Source organism: Sinocyclocheilus rhinocerous, unplaced genomic scaffold (genome assembly GCF_001515625.1).
Source record: "Sinocyclocheilus rhinocerous isolate Xijiao unplaced genomic scaffold, SAMN03320098_v1.1 scaffold3131, whole genome shotgun sequence".
NCBI classification, from domain to species: Eukaryota; Metazoa; Chordata; class Actinopteri; order Cypriniformes; family Cyprinidae; genus Sinocyclocheilus; species Sinocyclocheilus rhinocerous.
In genome coordinates, this window is record NW_015651495.1 from 235,424 (window position 1) to 254,687 (window position 19,264).

General features: G+C 35.8%; 2 protein-coding genes across 4 annotated transcripts; both read right to left on the bottom strand.

The window, feature by feature from the left end:
* Positions 1-2,683: 2,683 nt before the first annotated feature.
* LOC107712921 (HEPACAM family member 2-like) lies at positions 2,684-11,454 on the bottom strand. 2 transcript variants are annotated; one of them, XM_016518323.1, is made up of 9 exons: positions 10,803-11,454; positions 6,864-7,220; positions 5,855-6,139; positions 4,978-5,277; positions 4,237-4,362; positions 3,809-3,830; positions 3,677-3,711; positions 3,046-3,119; positions 2,684-2,956 (listed from the first exon to the last, which is right to left on the bottom strand). In XM_016518323.1, exons 1-9 carry the CDS (start codon positions 10,861-10,863, stop codon positions 2,846-2,848), a joined length of 1,371 nt encoding a protein of 456 aa, XP_016373809.1. In that variant the 5' UTR covers positions 10,864-11,454; the 3' UTR covers positions 2,684-2,845. The 2 variants fall into 2 exon arrangements, with proteins under 2 accessions (XP_016373809.1, XP_016373808.1); XM_016518322.1 differs by lacking the exons at positions 2,684-2,956; positions 3,046-3,119; positions 3,677-3,711; positions 10,803-11,454 and adding an exon at positions 10,455-10,507 and having other exon boundaries at positions 3,763-3,830.
* Positions 11,455-11,900: 446 nt separating this feature from the next.
* Positions 11,901-18,118, bottom strand: LOC107712925 (protein FAM133-like). Of its 2 annotated transcripts, none has more exons than XM_016518326.1 (11): positions 17,931-18,118; positions 17,316-17,413; positions 17,133-17,211; positions 16,947-17,036; positions 16,108-16,182; positions 15,858-15,929; positions 15,655-15,753; positions 15,326-15,370; positions 12,891-12,971; positions 12,727-12,774; positions 11,901-12,561 (listed from the first exon to the last, which is right to left on the bottom strand). In XM_016518326.1, the coding sequence occupies exons 1-11, from the start codon at positions 17,952-17,954 to the stop codon at positions 12,472-12,474; spliced, it is 801 nt and encodes a 266-aa protein (XP_016373812.1). In that variant the 5' UTR covers positions 17,955-18,118; the 3' UTR covers positions 11,901-12,471. The 2 variants fall into 2 exon arrangements, with proteins under 2 accessions (XP_016373812.1, XP_016373813.1); XM_016518327.1 differs by having other exon boundaries at positions 11,902-12,561; positions 16,153-16,182.
* Positions 18,119-19,264: the final 1,146 nt, after the last annotated feature.

The following is a 19,264-nucleotide window of genomic DNA, read 5'->3' on the forward strand; positions in this document are numbered from 1 at the left end:
GGGAATAAGTGCCTAGACTAGTGCTAGAGCCCCACCGACGGAAATGGAAAAACACAATATTCTCCATTCATTTAACGAATTAAAAAATCGATTGCAGCTTTCAGACACAACTTTCTTCTCGTTTTAAAGGGGTCATATGATGTGATTTCAATTTTTCCTTTCTCTTTGTGTTACAAGCTCTTGGTGCATAAAGAAGATCTGTAAAGTTGCAAAGACTAAAGTCTCAAATCCAAAGATATATTCTTTATAAAAGTTAAGAGTTAACCACGCCTACCTAAAACGGCTCGTTCTAACATGCCCCCACATATCTACCTCACTGTGGGAAGATTTGCATAACGCCGCCCAAATGTTCACGCAAAGAAAAGAAGGCGTAACTTTTATTCACACTGTAGTATTGTTGCCGCTGCCGCCATGCCGTTGGAGACACTGTGTGCTTCGTTGTGAAAGCGAAACTACTTTGTTTGGTCTTCCAAAAGTGCGCGATGGAACGCAACGCTGTAAAAAGACAGTATAAGTCATTATAATCAGTAATTATGTCCCCACTGGATGCATCAAATGCCTCGTTTGTAATTGATTTTAATGTTTTTGTCTGGTCTCTCCGGCCGGTCACGGCATCAACAGTATGGTGAGGGGCGTAACATTTCCGTCTCACGCTTGAGGTATTCGGCCAATCACAACACACTGAATAGCTGGCCAATCACAGCACACCTCACTTTTTCAGACCGATGAGCTTTGTAAAAATCGACGTGTTTCAAAAAGGCGGGCATAGAGGAGAAACAATAATGTACAGTATGTGGAAAATAATGTGTTTTTTAAACTTTAAACCGCATAAACACATTTCATTACACCAAATACACAAAATAATGTTCTTTTTAGCAGCATCATATGACCCCTTTAATATGGAAGCCCAGTTACAGTTGTTGTTCAGCGTGACAAAAATTACTGATGTGCGCATTTCCAGTGGCCGTAGCTGTATCCCATATAGCCTCAGTTCCACCTCATAAGAAAAATCATGCTTTGATACATAGTAATTATGACCTAAAAGTAGAAATTATGCTTATATATATAAAAAAATCTAAAAGATATAAAAATAATAATTATGACTTTTATCTCATAATTTCGACTTTTGAAGTCATAATTTGTACTTTTTTCTTTTGAGTTTTTCACATTTTGTCATAATTATGCTTGTGTCATAACTTCCACTTTTTATATCACAATGTCAACTTTATATTTCATAATTGACTTTTTTCATAATTTTGACTTTTTCCTCTTTTTTGTTTTCCTGTGGCATTCTCTGAAGACAAAATGGTGGTTCTCGTGCTTATTTGTTTTTATCAGTTTTACATTTAAAGCAAATTAAAAATCTGGCATGCCTCTGAGAAAGCAATTATATTTGTATAATGGGGTGTAGAGACCATTATTAGATATTTAGATTTCTCCTCCCAGCTTTTTGAGAGATTATTAAAAATGAAAGCTATAAGGTGTCTCCTGAATTTTCTAAAAATGTCTAGACCCCTGACTACACACACACACACACACACACACACACACACGCACAACTTATTTCTGTCTGTTGTAGAAGACTGCACTGTGTGTTGCACTTGAGGTCCACAGACACGTAACATAGAACGAGTCAAGGATTCTTGGAAAATGCCACAAAACCTCATTTGTTTGGGGATTTTACATCTCACAGTTCAGAGAAAAGTTTACAGCAAAAATATCTGCTACCTGACAAAAATATTCTAGCGTGGGTGTTAGAGACGAGCCCTTCCAACTGGCTGTTCATGCTGATGTGAGCACACATAAGAGAGCAAGTGTTTCTCGTCAATAAAGCGCCGCTGATATCACTGAAAATTTCCCTCTCAAATAAGGGAGTGGCACCTCGCTCCAGGCAGCTGAGCTGTTGATGAATGCTTCTGCTCTTCCTTTGAAACTGAGAAAATACACACATGGTCATATTATAAATCATCCTTTTATAAAGCACTGTGTTTGTTCCAGTATATTGCCGGTTATAGCTACCAGACAATCTCTCTGGTTGAAATACCCAACAGTGCTTACCAAAATTTCAATTATCAGCTTAATATGTACACAGATAGACTCACTGCAATACTTGCCATATTTCTAATATTCACCTTTGAAATTTTAGACATTTAAACATTTATGATGCACAAACATAAAATGAGACTCAGAGATGCAGCATTTTCATCAACATAATAAATTCAGAGAGCTAAACTCTAAAAAGTAAATCAAAATTCTTGTTATGTCTTATATTTAATAAAATAACAACTATTCTAAAAACCTTTATTTTCAAATTCCGGAGCATCCATCTGTGTTTAAAACGTGAACAGGTGCAGGTGGAACACATAGAAAACAAAACAGACAGAAGATGCCTGTTTTACATTCAACAAACTGCTACCCGTGAAATATATATATAGCATGTCATGTGGCATCTTGAAAATATAATGAGCAATATAACAGAATACGCTGCAGTGTGCAAAAAAAATACAGATTCAATGTACAAGATGCATACATCATATTTACATTCAAAATGCAGAAACAACAACGTTATATGACGACTGTATTTATATATAAATACTCTCAGCTTTTCATTAAGCATGCTGCTACAGAAAAAAAAAATCTCATAGTTCTCTTATTTTAAGACAATAAAAACTTCAGTGTCCAGCACAAGTTTATAAATGTATGATTAGTATAGTATAAAAACGAATAATTGTAAAACAAAAGTTGTGCTTAAATGTGTGACTGTAGAGAGAAAAATTGGCAGAAAAAAATAGTGAAACGCCTTTCATCTTTACATCCGAGCACACCTCGTGACTATCCACCTCTCTCATTTCAAAAGACTCAGCGTTGGAGTTTCAGGCACATGTTTGATGACATCATAGATGGTGGTATGCAAATCTTTGACTGAATCAAGCCGTGTCAAAGACCTGCAGGATGCCTGGAAAACACAGAGAAGAAATATCAAACTGTTCTGGGGCAAAACTGCTCATGCAAAACACCAAGTGATTTTTTTTTTTTTTTTTTTACCTGTGTTGACTCCATTTTCCCAGGTACAGAGACAAATTCATAAATGCCAAAGTCTTCAGCTGCATCTTCATGACCTGCAAGTAGGTATATTAATCAGATTAGTGTATATTTATCACAATACAAAGCCAATTTTAGGCACTGTATAATATATACTATACACTAAGTAATATAAATATTCTGTTGATTTATTTTTCATCTATTTATTCGTTTTTATTTATCATTTTATTTGTAATGAAACAACTTTATTAGCCATTAACTTCTATTGAGATCCATATTATGTAATGTAGGCTATTTAAAGCAATTTGTTCTCACAGTAATCATTAAACAATGTTTGAATCATTACTATCCACCCTTTTTAGTTCACTGGCACACAAGTATTTTATTTTAGACAGTATAATAGGTAATATCCTATTTATTTTCCAAAGGGAGTAACTGTGTATAGCCAAGTAAAGCCAGCACCAGCAAGGTGGAAAATATGTTTATAATGTATGCTGACAGAAACCAAGCCGATATGATTATAGCAGTTGTGATGTTAATGGGCTTGGGGAGTTTGTTTGCACAGAGAGGTAGTGTACACATCACTGCTTAACAACACAGGTATATTGTAGTCCGAGACATGCAGTAAACCTACCAGAGCGGTGCAGTCCTCTCTGCTCTGTCATTGGCCTGGAGGACAGGATCAATCCATCAATGATGTCACTTAAATAAATAAACGCATCATATATTTCTCAGATATTTGTATAGATAAGAAATATTTTCTTACCGCCTGTAGATAGTCTTTATCACTGTAGAAAAATGATAAAAATTACATGTGAATTACAATTATTTGATTTAAATATTAAAGACCCCTTTGAAATAAGTTGAAACAGTTTTCTGTCCTGTGTTGATATGTTTCTGTATTTTTAGATTACATCTTTTTTTAAGCAAACAGACATAGTTAAAGGGGATGAGGGACTCTTTTTGGAGAGCTTTTGATTAGATGAAAATCTGTGTAGTACAGAATGAGTCATTTTTACATGTATATATCCGAGTGCACTAGCATACAGATGGCAAACACACAAAGCACTCTCTGACTTAAAGCCACAAATGGGGGGTCTTTAAACAAATGATTTAATAAATAATGATTTTGTTCAAATGACACATTATTAAGGTGATGCCTGAATATCTTTAAAAATCAGAATGAGATCATACTTCTTCTTGGATGGCAACTCTTCCTTAGGAGCACAAACATCATACACACTATGATGAGGACTGACGAGATTGTAATGAAAGCCAATGAAGACAGCACACTCCCTTCCTGGCTATATTTGGCTTTTTCTGGAAACAGATCGATATCAGTGTTACTTACATTTTATATTTTAAAATCCATCATTTCTGGTGTGATCTTCACCTTTAAACAACCAAGAACTTGCATTGCATGCTTGCATTTTTTTTTATTCCGTATCCACACTGAACCAAAATTCACTGCCTGTAACAACGTAAACAATAAGGACAGGTGCCAGCCCCTATTTACTTTCCAGTGGAACAGCAACACTTAATCACAGGTGGGACAGATTTGCACTTAGCAACTGGGGAGAAAAAAAAAACAGCTTGCCACGACCATGCAGACTGACAATGGATGGAATAAAAGAATAACAAATAAGATAGATTAACTTAAAACACTAAAGCCAGTAACCATTTTTGTCATTATTACAGTTTTTGTCATTATTATTCTTATTATTAAATATAGCCTATTTTGTATTATTATTAAACAATATTTATTTATTTGTTTGTTTGTAGAATTATTTAAGCTTCAGTAGTGTCAATTTACTTTGATTTGATTAGGTCAGAAGAATTTAATAAAATAATTTGAGGGTCCTTTTTATGAAATTACTGTCATTATTTTGGCATGAGGATGAATGTGCAGATCTAAAACAGTGAACGCAAACATACCTCTGTCAAGACTGGCCATCACCAGTGTGAACTTGGTCTCGTCCTGCTTCTTAGTCATATTGTTGAATGCTCTACACAAGAACTCTTTACCCTGGGGTAACTCATACGGCTTCACTTCGAACCGTGGTCCAGTCATGAGAACCTCTGTGCCGTTCTTCGTCTTAGAGATCCAGACGCAGGTGTTGGGAGGGTTGGAGTCTGCAATACACTCAAAAAAGACCAGTTCCTCCAGGTTCACCATGAACACCCCTTCAGTTTTCAGACCTTGGTCAGAATTTACTGCCAAGTTATAAGGCCCGTCTGAAAAATTTGGTAACGTTACAAAAACATTATTAGTCGTTTCTTTTTCAACATTCATTTAAAAGAAATTTCATTGCAATTGTCTATTACTTTTAGTTCTATTACTATAAATAGTTCTATTACTATTAATTTATTATGTCAGTCATATTGTACAACAATAGGAAAATTAAGGAGAAAAACAGAGTAATTTTTCAGGTGGTCATGTGATTTCAAAATTGCAGCCCCCATGAACCCCATGGTGACAATTTGTATATAAAATAAATCAGCTTTTATTAGGCTACTGATATTATGTGAATGTACATGATTTTAAACATATTTTTCAAACAAATACTATTCATTTCTTTAGAGGTACAACTTTTTTAATGAGGGGAAAATTTAAGTGATCCATATTCATATTTCAGGTCGACTTTTGTTTTAATATAAATGACATGTTTAACGTCTGAGTAGCAATGCAAACAGCAGGTAATTCTCAGGCTGCAGGAGGAACCAGTGTGCAATAACGATGCGATGATTTACACATGGAATGACAACAGATGATAAATGAGCTTGGAGTCGGAAAAGTATATTAGATACTCACAGAACACAATGAGCTCAGCCTGTTTGCTTAGCTTACTGCTAATGTGGTTTTGGGCCTCACAATTGTATTGACCGATGTCTTCTTTCTTAACAGGGTTTATAACAAGTGTCCCATGATCTTTTGAGAATGTATGCCATTCACTTGGACCAACCACCATGTTGTTTTTTAGCCATTTGAACTGAACATTTGTCCCATGTTCAACAGAACAAGTCAGTGTCACATTGTCCCTGTCTTCCACCAGTTCTGATTCTGGGGTCTTAGTAATAACGGGCATGGACACAGGCACTGGGAGCAGAAAAGACATTAAATTAAGTACTTTCAAGAAAAGAGATACTCTGATATGTATGTATGGAAGCCCGTTTATGTCTCAGAGAGAGAAAAAAAAAAATCTGTCAGATATTCACCTTATTTTTTAAGTAACAGTGGGTGCGGCCATTTGTAACTTGAATGTGCGCGGCTTCCGTTGTCATTTGCATCCAGTTATTTTAACTGTACAAAAACAGTCAGTCACGCTGCTTAACATTAGAAACTGGTATTTGTTATCATATTATTTTAAATATATTATCGTAATCATGAACACACTGGTTCTAGCCAAATAGTTTTACTGTTTGCTAAACTGTTTACAGTTTTTTTTCTAGTTACTGTATTTATATAATAGGGAATAATGAATCGGAAGTCTTATACATTCACAGAAAATACCTCACTTTCGCGTTGAAAAATAAGGTGAATAAAGTCACAATTATGAGAAACAAAGTCACAGTTGCACAATATGGCACATGGCAGGATTTAAAGTCATTGAAATTTATGAAGTCACATTGGTAGGTATAAAGTCAACTGTGAGAAATTAAATCACCATTGTGAGGTATGAATTGAATTTTTTTTTACTCTGAGATGAAAACAGCTTCCATATGAATGACAGTTTCACAAGATGTTAAAAGCATTAGTAACTAACACTACATTAACAGCTGTCATAAATGAGATCCTTCCCAAAACACTCAAATGCTCTTACCACTGACTGTGACTGTCACTCTTTTTGTGACAGCAACTGGACTGGGAATTCCTGGGAAGATGATGTTGATCTGCAGCTCATATTCCCCCTGTGTGTCTTCATCCAGATGTTCAAAATATATTGAGACATCAGGCAAACTGAGTGCCGGACTGTTCTTTAGGCGCAGATTTGGGATGGCATTGATATTGTTGAAAGTGACCAAAAGAGTGTTATTAGGCTTAATCTTGCACCAGAACCCCTGGAACGTCACATTGTGGACATCAAAATGAGTCTCAACTTTGAGGAGCATCGGGTCCCCCATTTTCCCATGCTGTGTGGGCTGCAGTGAAACGCATTCAATGCATTTAGAGTCCGTACCTGTTTAAAAGAGAGTGTTAAATGGTGCTTAATGTACTGTCAAAAAATACAAGTAAAATGTACACATATAAACAGTTTTGTGTAATGTTAAAAGAGCTATACATTCATGACGTCCATTTGTAGGCCAAACGGAAAACTACGTCACCATGGATTCTATTAGGAAGTTCAAACAGATTTTTAGAATAGCGTTTTTTAAATTATAGTTAAAATAAGGTCACTGGACTCAAAGAGACTTTCATTACCAATTTTGTTCTACAATATAAATTGCACACAGTCATAGTTAAAATGTGAAGTTTGAAAACGTTGTGTGCATTAGCAACACTTGATGCTAACAAGTTGCTGCATAAGGAGTACAACTACAAGTTCACATGCCATTACATAACAATCTCTTAACAACTTGCATTGCTCTTTTAGGTTGGGGACAGCACTATTGTCTCTTGTGTTGTATATATATTAATTCAAATGTAATATTTATTAACACACTACAGGTAAAATTATAACATAACATAACATAAATTTGTAATATAAATGATTTTAATTTGACATTATTACAAAATGCACTTTTTAAAAGTGCACTTAAGTGTGTTAGGAAACGGTCATGTAAGTATATTTACATAGCCTTTCATTTCCTTAATATTATATTATCTGCAAGTACAGGTTTTTAAAAATATACTTTTAATATGTAAAGTACACTACAAGTGAACATTCAATACAGCACACTTCTTTTTCACAAGGGACAACACACACAGAACTGTCCATAAAGCAGAGAAGACCCTCTGTATGTACACCATCAAAACCATCCCAGGCCTCGAGTGCTCAATATTTATGTTTTTGGTCATTTACGCAGAACGGTACTACATGAGAGCCTGTAATGTTTATCATTAACAGTGACATTGCCGGTTAAATCATTAATCTAAATCCGTCGCTAATCTGAGCAATTTTCCTTCTCCTTCAGTTCACTTGGACACTTCAAATGAACTATACAAAAGGAAATTTGCAGAGTAAGACATACCTTACCCTCACATAATCTGCAATTCCAGCATGACACTGGATTTATCCACATCATTAATTAGTTCATACACACAGATCTGCAGTTTAATCACCACTGCCTTTGCCCTCGCAGCTTGATCCTATACCTGCGTGAGCAAATATTGACCAACTTCTCAGAATGATAGTGATCAAACATCAAGTTCTCTCTAATTTGTCGGTACTGGTCCGTGAGCAAACACTCAGGAATCGCATACACTGCATGAAGTCATGGAGACCTGATTGCAAAAATAATGCTCCCATAATGCTGTGAAGATAACGTGGACTCTACTGAACTCTTGTCGTATCTCATTTACTTAAGAATAAGATTTCTTTTGCATGGATGAAATGAACGTAGGCTGTGGACTGGAGGCCCTGCTTTAACTGAAAGCTGTTAATCTGTATTACGTTGCTAGGCAAGGCCGTGTGGCAGCAGGCAGGTAGGCAGTAAGCAGGTAAACAGTCTCATACTCCTCCCCCTTTATTGCTCTTGGGCCCCTTAACTACCCGGACACGGCCATCTCCACCCCTTTACTCACTTCTACCGGTCTGCTGACAGCCAGTGTTGTGCATTACAATAGATAACTGCGTGGCTCGTGTTGTGCACTAAATAATAAATAAAGACACCCCTATTGCACGCACAAAGGACCAGAGGGCAGATTCGGTGGAAGCAAAAAGCGTGCCTGTGTTTACGCCACACTAAGCTATGAATACATCACTAATAATTGTGCTTGGCCTGATCTGGTCTTATTGTCTCCAAATGAGGTGAGAATTATTGCGGGGATAGCAACAGTGCACTTACACCACCACGACAATAGGCATTAGGAATTGAGCTGTTCACATAAATAAAGACACCCCCTATTGCACCTATTGCACGCACAAAGGACCAGAGGGCAGATTCGGTGAAAGCAAAAAGCGTGCCTGTGTTTACGCCACACTAAGCTATGAATACATCACTAATAATTGTGCTTGGCCTGATCTGGTCTTATTGTCTCCAAATGAGGTGAGAATTATTGCGGGGATAGCAACAGTGCACTTACACCACCACGACAATAGGCATTAGGAATTGAGCTGTTCACACCAACAAGCAGACAATCAACTCCTTACGCATCTCCAAACACAAGCAAACATTAGACTATTCATACCCCTTGATAATCCACTACGGCCATTTATGATGCAACCAAAATGCACATACAAATGTGTGGACTGGAAAATGAACAAAAGCCTGACCGTGAATAATCCACTAAGCCTTGAATGTTTGTTTGTGTATTTTTAAAGCATCATGTGACACAAAAAGCTAAACGTAGGAAGTGTCTGCCATAAGACTACGAGTCATATGTATGTCTTGTCATGTCTCATCTTAATCTCGAAATGTATTACATAATTGTATTAATTAAAAACATTTTAAAAATAAAAAATGTGTGTGTGTATATATATATATATTTTTTTTATATTATATTTTAAGATATATTTTACATTTTGTGTGTTGACTGAAATAGAATTGTGAAAACTGTAATAAGACATCAGAAATTTTACAATCATGATAGCGGACAAATTGTGCTTATGTTAAAATGTTCAACATTTCATTTAGCACAAAAAATAATAGCATTTTTAATCCATAAAATCTTTTATGAAATCCCATGTTTTTATATAAAAATGCTCATTGAATTATTAAAATTATATTTGACAAGGTTTTTAAAATATCAATATATATATATACACCTTTGTTTGCTAACTGATGTTAAAGTGAGAATATATTCCACTGAAAATTTCAATATGGAAGTGAAAATAGGAAGTAAGCGCCACGCTGTTTCAGAATTAAAACAAAACCACAGTTCTATTCTTTCAGGTTCTGTGCCACCTTGCTACTTGAAATAATGTGGAGAGAAGGTTGTTTTTGCTGAAATTCAAGTCGTCAATAGAAAGCAACAATATTTACAAAAAAATATTTAAATGACATGTTTTCCAGAGTATCTCTCCATCTTTTTCTTTAGATATGTACACAACATTTTTCAATGGCATTTCAGGTTAAATAATAAACATTTTACTCTAGAAATGCATTTAATTAGATGACATCCCAAAATATTGACTTTCTCTCATTGGCTTAACCTCACATTTTTGGCCAAAAAAAAAAAAAATTATATTTAAAGTTTTAGTGTGTAACATCACTGCTTCCATTCATTCAAAAATTAATGAAAAACATCTTACCAGGAATGATTAGAAATAAGGTGAACATGAGCAGAAACATAGTGACTCCAACACATTCCTTCCCTGCTATATAATCTCTAGAAGCTGTGCGACAAGAAAAGGGAACTGGTGACAGTATTTGCCTGGGAAATGAGAGAAGCTAGTTGAGGCCCCTCCCACGTGCCATTTGGACACATACACCTGGCTGAGCTTCCAAAACACTGCTGTCACCCTGAGGGCCAGAGGACTTTCTCTCATTGGCTTAACCTCACATTGGCTTAACCTCACAAAAAAAAAAATTATATTTAAAGTTTTAGTGTGTAACATCACTGCTTCCATTCATTCAAAAATTAATGAAAAACATCTTACCAGGAATGATTAGAAATAAGGTGAACATGAGCAGAAACATAGTGACTCCAACACATTCCATTTCTGCTATATAATCTCTAGAAGCTGTGCGACAAGAAAAGGGAACTGGTGACAGTATTTGCCTGGGAAATGAGAGAAGCTAGTTGAGGCCCCTCCCACGTGCCATTTGGACACATACACCTGGCTGAGCTTCCAAAACACTGCTGTCACCCTGAGGGCCAGAGACAGTCTCACCGATACACATTCACTGCAGATATACACTGCTTAAGCACAGTGTCAGATCACAAGAGGAAAGTTCTCTTAAACAGTTGCGGTACACACACACACACACAGCTACAAGTGTGAAACCAGCATAGACTGACATTCAAGTCCCAGACAGACACAGGGGCATACAATGCATGGACATGCAAAGTTTCGCCTAAATCCATGCATGACTTAAGACACAAAACAATGTTTTTCAGAGTCATCACACACAAACTTGGAACAAAGCTCGAGATAAATACCCGAATTGACATGAAAAGTGTAATTTAAGTCCACAGCTAGTATTAAAATAGCACTTCTAAAGGTCACGTGCAGAAGTACTATCTAACCAAAAGTTTAATAAACCATGCTCATAAACGGCAGATTAAGACTAATGTATCATAGGATTAATATATATAAGCACTACTGTTCAAAAGTTTGGAGAAATTAATAGGTAAATTCAGCAAGGACACATTAAATTGATCAAACATGTCAGTAAAGATGATGGTGCTCTTTTGAACTTTCTATTCATCTGAAAAAAAAACAAAAAAAACAGTTTTTACAAAAACATTAAGCAGCAAAACTTTTTCCAACATTACTAAGAAATGTTTCTTGAGCACCAAATTAGCATATTAGAATGGCTGCTGAAAATTCAGATTTGCCTTCACAGGAATAAATTACGCTTTAAAATATATTCAAATAGAAAAGTTATTTTTAACAATCTTAATATTTTACAATAGAACTGTTTTTACTGTATTTTTGATCATATAAATGCAGCCTTGGTGAGCATTAGCAGCTTTTTGAAAACATTTACAACTCTTACCGACCCCCAAACTTTTGAACGGTAGTGTATATTTGAATTTTGTGCAGTTTTACCTTCTTTTTTTGTGGTGTTTTATTGCATTACAATTAACAAAGTGCAAGCTCACATTCACAACTTGGGCAACATACAGTTGTTTTGCCATGCCGCTGAAGACTCTGCTTCGTTCTAATATCACAGAAAGACCATTGTCAGTTTCATAGGGAAAAACAGAAGCATTAATTTTCTAAAAATATTTACTGCAAATCGGCCGCCATTACAACCTGTAAACCAGAATTTCTCATGCAGATCCAAATCAGCAAAAACATACTGTACACAGGGCCGCCAGTGGTGTAAATGACCTTTATTTGGACTGAGAATCATCTGCTTAAAAAAAAAAAAAACACAAACCTGACATAATGAACCTCAAACCCCTTATAACTCCCCGGCCAAATGATCCTCTCATCCAAGTCGGCCACAAAGCCGCACAGTGCTAAGAAGCACCCACTTTTAAGAATCACTGGGACAAATATCTAATGTTTTTCCCCCCACAGTCTGGCAAGAGCTCCGTCTATATTCCCACTCGAATTCCAGCTGCCTATTGTGCAGGACGCCACACTCACTAGTCCTTTAGTCCAACTCAGAGCCGGATGTCTTCCTCTTTTTCTTTTTGCTGTGTTTCTTATGCTTCTTCTTTTTCTTTTTCTTCTTAGACTTGTCCTGTAAATAGATTTTTCTTTTTTAAAAACAGCCATTATGAAGTTCTGTTTAGCGAATCCACTATGAATAACATTTCTGTGAGTGATGCGGGTAGCATGTTCAGTCATTTCCACCCTCATATGGACAAAAAACAATCCACTTTAACTATGACACTGGAAGGCTTACTGTAATTTTCTCCTCTTCACTACTGCGTTTTTTCTTTTTGGACTCGGCCTAAAAACAAAAAAACAAATTCACAGATGAGTTTAGCATGTCACACAGTATTTGCTGCGCTAAAACCATTTAATGACACATATTAAGGTCACAGAGGGTTTTAAACACACTCATACATCTCTGTCTACACCAGACTCGTCTGAGGACTCTGTGTGACTCCTTTCAGCTTTCCTCTTCCTTCGGCCGTCCTTTTCATCCTTTCAAACAAAAAACATTAAATATATGATATTTAAATGATACGATATACTGCCGTTTAAAATTTTGGGGTCTCTATGATTTTTAAATGTTTTTAAAAAAAAGGACTCCTACACCGTGCCCTAACTACACGTGCTGCAACGCCGCGACACGCAATAAAAGGTATCTTTTCCATGTTAATCAGAGTTTTTGTCCTAACCAGCTGCAACGACAACACGTTTCTAATTTTTAAACGGTTTCTGTGAGGTTGCGGCTGGAACAACAACATAAAAACTATGACAATGATAATCTCAGGTACTGATTATGTGCTTTATTCAACGTTAAATGTGTCTAATGTGAGTTTGGATATCATATTGTGTGACATTTTTTGCCATACTGAAAGCAACAACAGATAGTTTTTCTCAGATCTTGAAAATAAATTAAAGCAAACACGTTAAAACTGCGAACTCAATGTGAACCAACAAGTGTTTTCCATGACAAAGATGGCATCAGTCACACAGTATGTACTTTTAATAATGTTAAAAAGGTTTAATATTTATGAATTAGATTATAAACTTGCCCATTTCATTAGGAGTGCAGTGCGCTTCTGAATGGCTGTGATATTTGAGCGATTCTGTTGTGTTGCGTTGTCGCATCGCGTCTGGTGTGGACACGGTGTTACACTCACAAAGGCTGCATTTGTTTGTTCAAAATTACAATAAAAACAGTATTATTGGGAAATATTATTGCAACTAAAAATAACTGTTTCTATTTTAAAATATATTAAAATATAATGTATTCCTGTGATGGTAAAAATGAATTTTCAGCAGCCACTACACCAGTCTCCAGTGTCACATGATCTTTCAGAAATCATTATGCTGATTTGCTGCTAAAAAAACAATTATTATTATTATTATCAATGTTGATAACAGTTGTGCTGCTTAATATTTTCGTAGAAACCATGATACTTTTTTTTGATGAATAGAAAGTTTAAAAGAACAGCATTTGTTAGAAACCGAAATCTTTTGTAACATTATAAATGTATTTACGGTCACTTATTACAGTCCACTTCTGTCACGATTCCTTGGTTAAATTCGAGTACTCGATTATATAAAAAAAATCCTTGATTGCATTTTGCCTGTGTGGATTAACCAGCAAAATACTGGATGTGGCGCATTCCACGGATGAGAATCCATGAAAAGCATTATTAGACCGTTTTATAAGGCTGCACGAAATATTAAAACCTTTTAAAAATCATAAAGCATAGTGCTATTGTGAATTCACAAAGACTGCGATTAAATTAAATATATATATAGATATATATTTCTATGCACAGCGGGTTTAATATGCGCTTTATTTATATGCGTGTAGGTTATGTGCTCCATTCACAGTAAATGCTGCTCCACACAAAGTTATCATTTACTTGCACGGACCATCTCAAACTCCATCTTTGCATATGCTGTGAGTCTGAGTTGCTTATAATGTTAATTTGGGAACAATGTGCACCATTCTATCAGATTTATAAGGTAAATCATTTATAAATCTACGCCAACACAGAAGAGTACATCATTATCTTTCTAAATAGGCTAACTGTTCATCGCGACTTTAAAATAAAAGTTTAAACCCTTGCTCTGAATTTGCATGTTTTGATGTCCTCATGTTCTTGTTCAAGAAATGACAGTGGCTGTAGCATTTCTATCATAAAGAAGTGGCCAACTATTAAAGATTAAGTGGACATTTGAATTAAATGTTGAGTCAATATTAAACAAGGATTACATTACATGGCGCTGTAAAGTGTAGTAAACAATCGTCAGGCTGCTGACGCCCTCTGCATGCATTTTATATAACATGTTACATATTATATTACATTATGTATTTTAACGGTTTTGTTCAATAAAACCACATGATTACTTGCTTTCAATATTTTATTTGAACCTATTATTATTGCCTCATTGTCATTATATATGTATTTCAAGTCATTTTAAAGTTTAGTTTGCTTATGTCTATTTTTATTTTTTTTTAAATTCTGATTTACTCAATTAATCGTCAGAATAATCGACCGATTACCAAAATAATCATTAGTGACAGCCCTAAATAAAAGTATTGGGTATTTCAAAAAATTTTATAAAATCTTACTGACCCCAAACTTTTGAATGGTAGTGTATATTTATACATATATGAAAAAAAAAAAAAAAATTTGTCACTCTCATATTCTTGAGGCTTGAAAAGTAAGGGGTAGATATGGTACTTGAACTGTAGTTGTACTGAAGTGAAAAACAACTTCAAAAACTCCACTATTGTGTGAAATGACATGAGGGTGAATGTTCTTTTGTGGTGTGATCTATTTCTTTAATGTCATAAAATGAGTCTTGAGTACCATGTCTTTCTCTCCATCCAGTTTCTTCTTTTTCTTGGATGACTCCTAGAGATAAGGAACATCAAACTTAGTCTCACAAGTCTTGACATATCTCTTCATTATCACCAGCAATTTAGCGTTTATGTTCATTTTATTCAGCACTGGAAATTAATATTCATGGAGGCAAATCAACTTGGCAAAAGATGGCAATTTCTAGTAGAGCTGCAAATCTAGAATAATGTATAATATGTTGTGGCTAGTTTCAGTTAAGCCAGCTACTTCCTTGACTGGCAGGAACAATCCTTTTAAACCATGTAATGTTTTTCCTTGCAGATATAAACAAACAATACCCTGCTATCAGTCTCTGACTCTGTGTCAGAATCATCAGACGCTTTCCGGGTAGAGGATCTTTTTCTTTTTTTCTTCTTTTTCATATTTTTCTTTTCATCCTGAAAAGGCAGCAGAACAGACAGAGAATATTTAGTGATAAGGTATGGCCATTTTAATGCATGCAAATAATGTACATATAATTCTAATTATCAGCAAGACTTACATCTTCAGAGTCTGAGGAGGAACTGGAGGAGGAATCAGAATTCGATAAGGAGGAGGAGGAAGATGAGGAATGCTTGACCAAACACAACAAAAGCAGAATTTGTTACGATTTTAAGCCACTTAAAACTGATCTGCCGACCCATGGATAACAGGCCAGATGGATACCAAATACTCTACAAATGCAAATCCCTCTTCTAGTTTGGGACATTAATTGAAACCAATATTCCACTTTTCCATTATTGATTAATTACTGGTTTACAGTTGCTCAGGATATGAAAAAGGAGAGCTCTCCTCACCCTACTGGACTTTTTCTTCTCCTTCTTTTTCTGGAAAAAGCAAAGATAAATATCAGGAAATCATAGACCAATTTTAAATATAACAACAAACCATAATAACAATAAATACATATTGTGATTGCCAATTTATCATAGCTGATGTTGGATTTTTTTATTACTGGTATTTGAGTGCAAAATGTTCCCTGTAAAAAATTATTGTGATTTTAACAGTAAAAGACTGTAAAAATGCTACAGTAAAAACCTGTTAACTGGTTAACAGTAAGTTTCCATACTATATACGGTGAATAAATGTAATAACATTTAATGTAATTTTACAGTAAAATACTGTTAAAAATACAGTTTTTGGAAGTGAAAAAGAAAAAGCCATTGTATAATTTACAGAGAAAAACTGTAAATTGACACTCCCAGAATTCCCTGCATGACACTTCATATTTTGTTTTTTTGTTGTTGAAATAACATGTTTCTTCTTCGTTTTTTCTTATTAGATGTGTACATTAGGGTTTAATCTTACATATCTGTAAAACCTAAAATGTTGCTACCATATTTTTTACGGTGAAGTTCTGGCAACCACAGCTGCCGGTATTTTACCGTAAATGTCACAGATTTTTTTTACAGTGTTGGTACACTATACTCTTCAGCTGGAATATTTTCATGCCATCTTCTGCCTTTATAAATCCCTATTTATTCCTCACTTCTGATTTAGTACTTGGGACGAAATCCATAAAATGTAGGCTAAAATCTGACTGTATTTGCGTTTTATAAATGAGATCTCAGATTACTACATCAACCCTTACCTCTTTCTTTTCCTTCTGCTTGTCTTTTTCTTTCTTTTCACCTCCACCAAGTACCTTCTCCCTGTTTTTCTCCAGTTCCTTCTTCCATCGCTGAGAAAAATGAGTGAAAGCACATATGATCCACAAAGCAGATCTGAATCTATTGCAAATCCACTGAATCTAGTAAAAAAAAAAAAAAAAACCTACCTTGTTCATTCTGTCCTCAAAATCAGCCAGAGCTTTGGAGCCTTTCTTCTTCTTTTCCAGTTGTTCTTTTACCTCCTCCCTGATATACAGAACAAACAGAGATACACATAAAGAAATAAGACCTTAAAATCACATATAACCACTATCGATTCTTCAGTTTGAATCATAATCATGTCTCCATACCATGATGGCCGTGGTCTGCTGAGATAATCCTGAATGGTGGTGCCATGGTTGGGAACAGGTCCTCTGGCTCTGGCAGCAGCTATTGGGTTCAAGTATGCCTGAAACACAATCAGATATTAACATTCATAATACAGCCAGCACATCATCAACAATCACAAAACATGCTTAAAAACACATCCTTCAGCATCCACGTTTCACTTGGAGACTGCTAAAATAACTGTATACTACAAATTATCATAATTTCACTTAGGCTGAAAATTAGTTTTTAATTACTTATGCATTACATTTTATATATGCTCACCAAAAATACAGCAGCAAGCATTCTATATAACAGAACATTTAAGATGAATGTGTGCTAGCCGAGTTAGCATGTCTGAGCCAGATAGCCACATGCATTAGCCATACCAGCAATCTAGCATGCTATCTAAGCAATGCCAACATTTTACAAGTTGTGCCAGACTGTAAACATAAAACAATGTAAATCCAATATCTAATAACCGTGTTCATTCATTCTGTAAGTGGACGTGGCTAATCTGTTTGGCTAAGTGTTTTGACGCGTTAGCACTGCGGCTTAAAGGCCGATACGATACGAGTTGGTAAACTACCTTTACTTACCACTCTATTATCTCGCTTGCCCATTCCTGCAGATTTTGCCTAAAAACCTGTAGGCCAAAATCTATGAAATCAGCCTTCTGTTTACATGGCTCTGGTGCTTGCGGTGGCTCCCAGTGTACAGCGAGAATGTCTGAATAATTCCCACCTAGCGGTTCCTCAGCAGCAAGGCGCGCTCAACATGAACACCAGGGGGCGCTTCCTCCTCTTATTGACAGTAAAGACATTTATAACGTTACAAATTTCTATTTCAATAGAATGATGTTCTTTTGAACTTCATATTTGTCCAATAAACCTGAAAAAAAAAGAGTTTCCACAAAATACTAAGAAGCACAAAGGTTTTCAACATTAATAATAATAATACATATTTATTGAGCAGCTAATCAGCCTTTTAAAATGATTTCTGAAGGATCATGTGACACTGAAGACGGGAATAATGGCTGCTGAAAATTCAGCGTTGCCACCATAGAAATAAGTTATTATTATTATATTTATTTAGAAGACAGTTATTTTAAATTGTAATACTATTTCACAATTTTACTGTATTTTTGGAGGCTGTACAGACCCGGATTAAGAACACACAGGGCCCTGGGACTATAGCAAACCCAAGGGCCACCTTCATAGCAGCCTAGTAGCCTTCATTGTTGCAAACGTTTTATTTTGTCCCCCCCAAAAAATCCTCTCGTGTGGCGTCATTACGATTATTGAACTGCTTCCGATCGAAACGGAGCATCCCCGCTGCCTCTGACGTTATAGCGGCCGCAATAGCCAATGAGAGTGAGCAAGCGTCACCTACCGAATGTTGTGAGTTTCTATAGCTGAAACTTGGCAGCCACGAAAATGCTACGAAAATAGAGTACTGAGAAAGAACATAACCCATATTCTTTTTTTCTATTGTGTTTTTCACTGTACAACAGAACGCGCGCGAGGAGAGCCAGCTGACAGCATCGATTGCCCTCTATGCGTTTTTCGTCTCTAGTCACGTTTGATCTCACAAGTCTCCGTGAGATCTCGGGTCACTGTGAAATCGTTCCTACAATCAGTCGTTCAGTGTGTGGTCTGTCTCGCGGTCTGGTCGAATCATCTAGTGTGCGCGTCCAGAAGATTATAAGGTTAAAAATCGGTTGAAACTGTCTTCATGTCTGTGGTCTCCCATGGTTTTAAAATCAGTTAAAGGGGTCATATGATGCGATTTAAATTTTTCCTTTCTCTTTGGAGTATTACAAGCTCTTGGTGCATAAAGAAGATCTGTAAAGTTGCAAAGACTAAAGTCTCAAATCCAAAGAGATATTCTTTATAAAAGTTAAGAGTTAACCACGCCTACCTAAAACGGCTCA